This window comes from Euprymna scolopes, chromosome 3, assembly GCF_053919585.1.
Source record: "Euprymna scolopes isolate OS-2025 chromosome 3, ASM5391958v1, whole genome shotgun sequence".
NCBI lineage: Eukaryota > Metazoa > Mollusca > Cephalopoda > Sepiida > Sepiolidae > Euprymna > Euprymna scolopes.
Genome location: NC_136484.1, coordinates 167,868,408 through 167,879,776, shown reverse-complemented (window position 1 = coordinate 167,879,776; position 11,369 = coordinate 167,868,408). Strand labels below are relative to the sequence as shown.

The window sequence follows — 11,369 nt, the reverse complement described above, 5'->3', positions numbered from 1 at the left end:
TTAAGGGTTTTGTTTGAAATTCAAATTTGATTCCTTTTTGTACACACAGACTTGCTACATGTATCCATCTTCTGTGAAATACCGTATGATGCAGCCTCTTCTATCACCTCTGATCTTCACCCGTAGTTAGTTTAAAGAAAGCGATCAGATCTTGATCAAAAAAAAAAAAAAAAAAAAAAGAACACCTTCGGCCACCTTGCAGTCGTAATGTGCAAATCACCATGCCAAGAACAATAGAAAAAAAGCCTTTTTTCTAGTAGTATTTATTTGCTTCTCCACAAAAGCAAAATGTGACACAAGGTCATTTTTAATGGGCGGGGGGGGGGAGGGCAGCTCCCCGAAAAGAAGGCAAAAGGGGCACTCTGGTTGGGACCAAAAATAACAATTGTCTCAACCCTCCATTGATTGAGACAAATTACCTTAAGAGTAGCATCGGAACAGACACACACGCTAACGCGCACACATGGACGACGTCACTTCCGCTTTCTAAGGAAATATACACATGCGCAAATGACCACCGGAAACAAGTATAAAACAAAGAGCAACAACCGGCTTCTTCCTTTTCGAGACTAGCCTCCTAGGTGGCTGGTCGGTGCGCTAGCCGCTGCCGTTTCGGCACGCGCACACGTGTACCTCACACCCACTTACTACTATGTATGGGGCACGAGCTAACAGACCGTATGTACACATTCCCACTCTTTCTCTTTCTATCTACTACTGGTCCCTGAGAACACCTTCACGTAGCTGACTACTAACTGATGTCAACTCTCATATCCTCTTCTTTGTCTACACGCTGGACTATCATTCTCATTTCCACTACAACACTCATTTCTCTTCCGACGTGAGAACAAACGATAGTGAGATGAACACACATTTCCTATTCTGCTACAACACCAACCCCGCAACGAACATTGGTTACACACGCGCGGACATGAACACATGTTATAACTAAAACGTTCATTCTTTCAACAGCAAATAAACGACGTTTATCTCATCCATCAATTGAGTCTTTGTTTCCTTCAATTCCATTCGTTTCATTATTTTCTTGTGGCGAGCTAGGGTATTATACCCTGGTCCGCTACAAAGGTCAACTGAAAAAGAAGGGGGGTGAGCTTGGTTGGTCCATCTCATCTCTGTTGTAAACTTTAAAGGATTTCTTTCTTGGCCATCATCTTTTATCATAATTACCCTTTTAAATGTGTATTTATGTGTGTGTATGGGGGGGGTCCTACTTAAACCCAATTTTAAAACATTTTTTATTTATACAAAAAATACAAAATAAGATAACAATATTAAAAAATATAGCAATTTCATTTGTGTGGGGGAAAAAATAAAAATTAAAGATAAAAATGTGGTTAGTAAAACCATCCCAACCCTCATCTGAAATGCCTGTTTCACTCTCGTTTGTAAAGGAACCAGGGTTTCTCAGGCAGCTTCTAAATGGAGTGGGAGGGGGGTGGGGGGTTTTGCCCTAGATAGGAGAGAAAAGAGAGGGGTTGGAATGTTAGTGTTAGATCTGATTTCCTCCAAGACGGGTGGAATTCCGAGAGCAGGGGAAGGGTAAAAAAAGAAAAAAAATTTTGGTTTTTGGAGGTTGGGTGTCTTGGAGGCTTTCTTATAAGGGGAAAAAGATTTATTTGGCTGGCTGGGAGGCTAGAAAAAAGTAAAATTGAAAAGGGGTGGGGGCCCAACATAAACACCAGAACCGCGCACTCCACATCTAGGTGGGGAACACGGATTCAAATTTGGTTCCTCTTCATACACACAGACTTGTTGCATGTATCCATTTTCTTTAAAAAGCCACGCGATGCAGCCTTCTTCTGACGCATCTGATCTTCACCAATAGTTGGTGTTGGAAGAAAGCGATCAGATCCTGGTCAGAAAAAGGCAGCAGCCCCTGACCATCTTGTAGTCTCGACGTCCAAATCACCATTCTCGCCACGGCCAGAATTGCAATGTAGACCATTTGTCTTTCCCGGTTCCATAGAAGCCTCAAGTTGTCTACTACGTTTGATATGGTAATTGGGCAAGGATGCTCGGGGTCGATGTGAGCCGTCACCTCGCCAACATACAACCAGTACGGAGTTCGCAGCAGCCAAAAAATGCGTGATCACTTGTTTCTACAGCCGTCGTCCAGGAACAGGGACAGGCCGGTGACTCCAAAAAACCGGAACAGCATTGTATATTATTGAGGGGAAGTGCATTTTGGGCCGATTGCCAGGTCAGAGAGAACTCAGAGTTGTTCAGATGACTCGAACCTGGCTTCCAACTCCATGTGGAGCGGATCTCACTCTGCTGCCAACCCAAACACATGCAGAGCGAGTTGTCGGCGACCCCCCCCCCTCACTAGATCCCTGTAGAGTTCCCTATGAGTAGCAATCACAAGGTCACTGGACCTTGGTAGTCAGTTTAGCATGGCTCGGCACGCTTTCAAGAAGGCTGATTCTCTCCAGCGCTGCGACGACTCTCGACAGAGGGGTCAAGAATGAGGTCGGGAAAGGCGACAGTAATTGTGGGGTGCCATGGCTGATCATCTTAAAGGTAGTGGCTTAGGAAGGCCAGCCTCTCGGCATCTCGATGACACTTCAAGTTCGGCATTCCCAAGCCTCCCTCACACGTTTGTTGAATACAGATCTGTCTGCTTACTCAGTGTCTTCCTTTGTCCCAAAGGAGCAAGGACAAGAGTTCAACAAGAGCTTGTAGGTGTTGTGCAGGCAGGGGAAGTATGGCCAGTCGGTAAAGGATGAAACGGAAGACGTATGTGGCGCATCCCTCGGCTCTACCCTTTAAGGAAAGTTTCTTAGGAAGCCACGAGTTGACCGTAGCCTCCACCTTTGACAGTACCTCCAACCAATTTTGTCGAGCTGGAGACACTGTCCAGACCACATGGCGAGAATCCGAACCGAGCCATCTGTCTAGCTGAACAACACAGGGAGATTTGCGTTGCCACTCCAGGCGCCCAACCACAGTCCGACCGACTTGTTGCGGTTTATCTTGGCCTCCATGATTCTTTTGTACCGTGCAAGCACCTCCAACATGATCTTGATGTCTCTGAAGCTCAACACAAAGACCGTGACGTCATCGGCGAACACGGATATGTTGGTGGCTGAGCCACCAGGCAGAGCCATTCAACGCAGGGCCGAATTTGCCTCCCCATGTGTCTCAGCTTGCAGAGCAGAGGTTCCAAGGCCAGGACGTAAAGCAGGGCAACAGCAGACAACCCTGACAAACCGACCAAGCGATAACAAAGGGCTTTGAGCACTTTCCGTTGACTTGCATGATAGCCGTGGGCTGTCCATACATCATGGAGATCCACTTGCAGAAATCCAGTTTAAAACCGGCAGCTTCTAAACAGATGCCAGGAAACAATGGTCGACCCTATCGAACGCTTTGGACTGATCTAACTTGATCAGCACGGCTTCCGTGTCATCTATCCCTCCCTCTAGGATTGTGCGGATCAGGTGCAAGTTGTTCTGAATCAATTTCCCCTTCACAGCGTAGTTCTGTTCCAGTTCAACTAACTCGCCGATAACAACCTGAAGCTGATTCAACAGAACCTTGGCCAAAATCTTCAACTCTGTGTTTAGCAGAGTTATGGGCCTGTAATTGTCTAACTCTTCCCCGCCATGCCCGTCACCTTTCCTCAGCAATGTGATCACTCCTTTGGTGAATTGCCCCGGGATGGATCCCTGAGCAAACCAATGGTTGAACATATCTGTCAGAAGAGATAGAAACATGGGCGACAGCCTCAAATACAATTTGTATGGCAGACCATCGAGTTCCTACAATCTCTCACAGCTGACCTGCTTCAGTGCAATAAAGACCTCCCGTTCAGTCACCCGGCCCTTGCAATTAGCCACTCTAGCTACTTTGTGACGAGGAGAATCAGCCAAATAGTTGCTAAACTCAAGGACTGGTAGATCAAGCTGCTGTGTAAAACACTTCTCAAAATGTTCTGGAAGCCCCTCGCAGATCTCCCGAGTCGATTCCAGGGTGCATCCATCCGGATATCTGACTTTCGCAATGTATTTGTCCGAGCCATGCCTATGAATCTTGTGATGCACGTCGTAGTTTACTGCTTCATTGCCTATCTTTCTAAGCCTAGCTCTAACTACTTGACCTTCTTAATGCTCGCTAGTCTCATGCAGAAGGCCCTGCTTAGCTAGTTCCTGACTAACCTTATCGCCCTCCCCTGTAGCCCGGGCTAATTTCTGCTCTAGCTGCTTTTTCGTCTTGACCTTATCTAGTGCGAGGTGCTGGGCATACTTGACGGAGGAGCTTCTAATGTTGACTCTTAGACTTAATCACCACTTACTCCCGGTAACCGCCCTCACTAGTGCCTTTTTAATTAATTCTATTAACTTATCACGAAAGTCATGTATCTCCAGAAGGGAGGTGTTTAACTTCCAGTACCCCGCTAACTTGGACCTGTTTCCTAGCTTCAGCCAGGCCATAATTAGTTTATTGTCCGACTGACCTAACCATGACCAGCCATGACCAGCTTGCCCACTGTATCCTTATGAACAGCATTGACTGTTGCGGACAGAGTACGTTTCACTAACAAGGAAACTCCCTTCCCCCGCAGGCTGCCATATGCCAAGCAAACATCGAAGTCTCGATTTAGCATCTGACAGTCTGCAGAAGAAACGAAATGCGTCTCTTGAATCGCAGCAACATCCACTCCCAGGGAGAAGAGGTCGTTCCGGAGGTGAGCTGCCCGATGATCTCGAGCCCCTTGCATTCAAACTGTTCAAATTTAAAGGCATGTTACCTACCTTAGGGTGTGTTGCACTTGGCTCCAAAGTCTGTCAGCATAAGGACGCAAACGTACGCGATGCTCAAGGTCAGGTTTTTTCAGTTCCTGGACTTCTCTCACAATGTCGCCGACATCTAGGGGAAAGATCAATTTTAAGGCCCTATTGAGAGACAGATAGACCCACACTGGGACCCTTCCCTTGCATTGTTTTGACAGTTCGTCAAGGTAAGGGTCGTTTCTCTTAAAAAGTTCCATTCCCAGAGAGGTCCCTTCAGCTGACTCCAGAAGCGACCACATGTCACTCTTGTTTTGACTGGTGGATTCATCCTCAGAGGAGCAGTCCTTTTTTCTCTTGGTCCCCGAATCTGTTTGTGCGGGGGGCCGTTAGTTGTTGTTGTTGTAGTGATATGGACTGCTCCTCTAGCTGTTGTTGACGCTGTTGCTGTTGTTGCTGCTGGTGTTGAGGCAATTTCGACTGTGGCAGTTTGTTTGATTGCTCCGACTGCTTTGGTGGCTATTCTTATTGCTGCGGCGCTTGTTTCCTGTCTGTTGCTTGGCTGGAATTGGTTGTCTTTGGTGGTTTTTCCTTTCGGGTTACTGTGACTCATCCGATGTTGGGGGATGCGTCTACTAATGGTATGGCTGCTGTCTTTGCATTATGTGGCTTGTCAACAGCTGCAGGGGCTTTGGTCAGGTTCGTTTTGGGGCAGTCTTTGGCCATATGCCCCTACTGTTGACAGTGCCAGCAGTGCGGCATCCGTCCCTCCACTATAATGGACAGCATCCCTTCCTCGCACCTCAACGTCGCCGGTATTTGGTTAAACCAGGCTCTATTGAGACGCATCTGGAGTTTGTATGCCCCAGTCAGGACATCCTTTCTTCGGCTTGCTGGGGCCACCGACACCATGTCCCTGTATTGGCTGAAAACTGATTGTTTTTTTATTTTTTTTGCCGTTTCTTCAGCCTCTTTCTGGTTGGGGAAAAGGATGTCCCACATGGCGTAGCTCCTTCTGCAGATGTATATAGCTGGGATTTTCAGATTCTAGGAGGAGGAGGACAACCATGCCGTCCCTATCAATTCCAGTGAAGCCTCTTTTCTTTATATCCAAAGTTACGAAAGAAACTCCTTTTTTTGAATTCCTCTACGGCACCTGGGAGGGGTTTTATAATGTTCCTCTCCGTAAGGTCCTTGTAGGTCGACTCAAACAGGTCCTGGTACTCCTGTGAGGACAGTTGAGTTTGTGGTCCCCATGCTACATCTTCCTTGCTGGTACTGGGGGTCCAGGACACTATCGTCTGACTTGGCTGCTGTTGCTGACCAGGGATTGTTGGTATGCCCAGGGCCGGCCGCTCGATGTGTGGTGTTGCCAGTTTGCCGGTCTCTGCTCCACGGGTTTCCTGGAAGGGGCTTGTGAAACCCCAGGTGCCATCCACCGTGGTCCATCACTTATGGGTTCGTTACCATCCTGCACTGCCTGTGTCTCCCCTGGGAAGTGTTCTCTTGGAGATGTCACCATTTTCCTCCTTTTCCTCTCTTTCGGAGTTGTCCTCTTGGGGAGCCAGGGAGGAATCCTTCGTGGATAGGGAGACTTGGGGTGCTATGGTTGCAGCTTGTCTGCTCCATTGTCAGGGTTCTCCTTTCCTGGTGCTGCTTCCTTGTTTGAGGAGCTCTCCCCTGGGGAGCAGGTGCAGCAGTTTTTGAAATTTGGCGCTGGAGTGTTGTGAGCTGTAATGCACTCCCACCGTTGGCTGGTTTTTTATCATTTTTGGGTGCCTCTTCTTGTTGGCTGTGTATAGCTCCCTTTTTGGGGGGCGTCTCCTTCCAGGGGAGTGGGTGGTGGTGGGGTATTCATTTGTGTCAGCATGCTCATTTCGGTTTGGCACATAAAACGTGCAACCAGCCTGATGACGTCAAATCAAGTGTAGCATTGGGGGAAGGGGGGAAAAAAAGGTGACGGAAATGGGGGGGAATGGGGAGGAAATGAGAAAGTGTGACTGGCTCCCCTTTATAGGGAAGACGGGTTAGCAGCTCAGATCCCCCGTGAGGGGAAGAGCAGAGAAGGAAGACTTAGTGGGTGCTTAGCAGGTCAGAGTGCTGCTAAGGAAATTAAGTGTGGAGATATTAGACCATTTCTCCCTGGAGAAGGGAGGCAAAAACAAAGAGAAAACAAAGGAAAAAATCAGGTCACATCTACCAAGTCGGGTCGATGTAACCTTTGCAATGTCGAATCGTATCATATAATAATATCAAAAGAAAACCTTCTTAACAAACGTCAGGAAGTAATTTAAAATTGTTTGCATAAATCAAAATATGTATTATTGTGATTAAAACCAGATTAGTAAAATTAAATTGAAATGGAATTAACATACTTAGCAATATTGGAAATATATATTAATTGATGTCTAATATCTATTGTTAAAATTTCATAAAAGTTGGCAGTACAAAAATTAATAAGAATTAATTAGACAATGGGAACAGGGTGCGCTAAAATCAGGATTTAACAACCAATGTGTCTGTGGGAGCCAGCAAGGAGAAATATAAACCCAGGATTTTTGTAAACAAGTGGAGAGGAGTAAACAAGACACCAAAGACACAAGTTCAGTCAAACAAGAAGTTACCCTGCTTTCGCAATAAAAAAATGGAAACTCTCCTCTATGTGACCACTACTCGACCAACAAAAAGAAACAAGGAATAAGTACTCTTTATGAACATTCTACCTTTTTTTTTCCTGTTTATTCCAAAATTTTACTTTGTATTATTCTGAAAGGTGACGACATATGAAAATGAATTTTGTTGAACACGCACATTCAATCTAGTCTTTTATTGTTCATAAAAGTCATTCAAAAACTTAAATGTTCATAGTTTGTCTCATGTTAAATGGAGTTTCTATTTCATGCTTTTTTTATGTTGTAATACATGAAACAAGCTATAAATATTTGTTGTCTATAGTGATATATTTTTTTTTTACTAAAAACACAAAAGCAGTTGTTTTAGTCAATGAATTTTCGTAATTTTTGGATATATTACTATTTTCGACATAATTAAGTCCGTAATATTGTTTTTGTTAAAAACGACATATTTAAAAAAAAATCCATTTGTCAACTCTCCTAACAAGCACCAAGAAAACGCTATTTAACTGTACATAAAGTTTGGATGAGTTATCTCCCTTTGATTTGAATGCATGTGAATTGATAGCTTTAAGGTCATTATTATTATCCATTTATCATCATTTTTCCCTTGGTCAAGAGTCTGACGTTTTCTGACAATCTGCAATTTTACAATTTTTCATAAGTGAGTGTTATTCATTTATTGATATACTATAAAAGATATTTACTGATCTTAAAAAGAAAAATAATTTTAGTTTTTTTTTTATATAGTGGAAAATATTTTCAGCTAAAATGGAAGCATTAAAAAAAAATCCTGATATAAAAAAAAAAATTGAATGTGATTTTTTGAAAATAAATTATTTATTTTAAAACATGAATTTTCGACGTAATAAAGTTTTTGGTTATAGTCAGCTAATGCACTTCCTAACTCTGTGCTACTGGAAGTGGTGACAAGGCAAATCAGTTCCTTCACTTTTTTCATTTATTTGTTATATATTTGAATTTTTTATACTTTCTTTCATTTCTTGGCTTCTCTGCTAAATCCCCCTAAAATCATAGCATAGAATTTGATTTTAAAAATGATTTCTGATATTTGAAATCTTACGTTTTTTTTTTTTTTTCTTTTTCAATGTAAAAATATTGGATCTGTTATCTATACACATGCTATCAGCGTGTTCTCTACACAAAATTTAAACATTAATAACTGTATGCATTTGACACGAGAGGAAGTTGGCTATCACTGACATTCATTGTTACAGGGTGACAATGGTGTTTGTTTTGTTTTTTCCTGAATGTGTATAATAAATTGACGAAAGCTAGAGTTGGCCAAAATATTGAAAAAAGAAATCTTTTAGAATTGTATTTGGTTTCAAAACTGATCTATATATCTGTAAAAATGAGTGTGTGTGTGTGTGTGTGTGTGAGGACACTTCTTGACCTATGTACTCAACGAATTTTTGATCTGCAGACTTACAATTTGGTAGGTATGATATTCAGACATGTAGAAAACGTTTTAATTGGTTTTCATCCAGAAAAAAAGGGCTGCGAAGAGTTCAAAGTTAAAAAAAATTGATATTTGGGAGTCATCAGATTTTTAATTGTTTGCAACTGTGTATCGGATGCGGCCGTGAAACATAACACCTTCTTTATGTTAAGAATAAGAAGGTTTGAAAACACTTTGTAAAGATCGTGTCAAGCTGGACTAATAGTTATCATACTTAACTCACTGTCTTTAGTTTTCGGTTTCGATCTCAGCTTGAGTATTTTATTTTGTTTTACTTACAAGAAGTGAACTGTTTAGAAAAAAACAATATTCGCATGCACATGTCTCAGTTTCTGTATTAAAATATAATAAAATTTATGTATATTTTACAACCGGGCAATGCTGGGTGCCCTGCCAGTTTTTCAAGTTTATGACGCTTTTCAATGTAGAAATGATAATTTTCAATTTTATGATATTTTCAATGTAGAAATATTGGATCTGTAACCTATAAATAGTTTATTTTAAAAAAGTTGCATTGTTTGGCTTTCAACATTCCATATGTAATTCGAATATCTGCAAATAGTTCCAAAGGGGAACTATATTTCCTTATAGAAAATATATTGACATAAATTTATACAATTTCATTCAGGTGCGCTATGTCCAAGCTGAATTTTGCAACCGAGTCATTCAAAGAGAGCAAGTTGCCAGTCATGAATTGGGTGGCGGTGGCCTACTTTATATTGGGACTTATCCCCTCCAATTGGCACTATTGGCTTTCAAAGAACCACCTGATGAAATAATTGCTGTTGGTCATGTCAATAAAGATGGTAAGTATTGATTTTCTAAAACATATTAAAACTATACCTCAATATAAAGTTAGGTATGCTTGTGTGTATAGGATTCACTCCTAAACTAATTAACAGATCATTATAAATTTTAGAACACAGCTGCTAGGCATTAGTGGTCTAAAAGTGAGCTATACTTAGTTTAATTTAGTTCTGTGCATATGGGGTAAAAGGTGTGAAGTCCTAAGTCAAAATTTAAATACCTCCAATTTTTGTGAAATTTAAAAAAATAGTTATGAATTCTCAATCAACAAATATTCCTCAAATTTCAGTTTCTTTGGAGTATTTTAATGGAGTTTTAGGTGGGAATAATATGGAAACAACCTCTTATTTGAAAATTTAAATATTTCAGATTGGCATTAAATTTGATCCATAGTTATTAGACACTAATTAAGTGAAGTTCAATTTCTTCTTAAGACTTCATAAACTTAAGTCTTAAATTTTAGACATTTTTTAGAATCAAAATCATAGAGTTAATTTTGATCAAAATTAGAATAAAGATTCTAGACACAATGTTTAGTTGTATTATATTTTGATTTTAATTTTCATAAGAGGCCATAAAAATGGAAAAACTGATATTTTTAGATGTATGTATTCCATCTGCTCATTTCATATCAACAATTATTTTCAACTTCTTTGTTATATGTATTTGAAGTATTTGGTTATAAGACAGTGATGTATTTTATGATCCCCCTCTCTGCATTTGGATATAGTTGGATCGGGTTTACAACCCTTAATGACAATAGCAGCTTTTGATTCCCTTTATCATTCTCAGGTGGTTCTCCGCTGAGGCAGGAAAGAGGTCTTCAGAATGTGAGATTCTTATGTCAGTAAGGGATGGGGTTTCTCAAGCTATCTTGACAACAGATACAGACTGCTCTCTTAGTAAGATCTTAATGGTTGAGAATTACTGAGGAAACTTCTTGACTTCAGTTGTTGGGCTGTTGGTTTATGTCCAAGAAAAATATGCTGTTCATTACTGGTAGCCTTTATGATCTCTATTTGGCTGGTAGTTTCCCATTCTTTTTTTCAGTTATTTCTTGACTCCAGTAAAGCAACTGGTCCTGACGGTATTCCAATTATAGTGCTAAAAAAATTACAACCAGAACTTGCCCCCATACTTACCAAACTGTTTAAGCGTTGCCTTAAGGAGAAGTGCTTCCCAACACCCTAGAAAACTTCATCAGTATGCCCTGTATTTAAAAATTCAGGTGATAAGTCATCCCCCTCTCAGTACAGACCAATAAGTCTCCTGTGTGTCATGAGTAAGTTGCTGGAATCCACAATAAATAGAGAAGTAGTCAACCACCTCAGCAGAAATAACCTTCTTAGCGACACGCAATATGGTTTCCGTTCTGCTAGATCTACAGCAGATGTGCTAACGGTTATATCTCATAGGATTAGCAAATCTCTCGACAAAGGCTTCATTTCTAGGGCAATTGCTCTTTACATATCAAAGGCCTTCGATAATGTTTGGCATAAAGGCCTACTACACAAGATTTCCAGCTATGGTATAACTGGAAATGTTTTCTCGATCATTAAATCATTTCTCGCTGATAGGCTCATAAAAGTAGTGGTTGATGGGCAGAAATCAGAGGGCCACAGTATTAATGCTGGAGTCCCTCAGGAGTCCATACTGGGCCTAACTCTCTTCCTGATCTACATCAATGATCTCCCA

The 11,369-nt window shown here is 41.5% G+C and overlaps 1 protein-coding gene across 1 annotated transcript in view; it reads left to right on the top strand.

Annotated features, from left to right (window-relative positions):
* Positions 1-11,369, top strand: part of LOC145260284 (trans-1,2-dihydrobenzene-1,2-diol dehydrogenase-like) — a 139,124-nt gene that overhangs the window by 51,033 nt on the left and 76,722 nt on the right. Inside the window, exon 5 of the mRNA XM_080118127.1 lies at positions 9,496-9,673. Within this exon, the coding sequence (XP_079974253.1) occupies positions 9,496-9,673 (178 nt within the window). The remainder of the gene's footprint in view (positions 1-9,495; positions 9,674-11,369) is intronic.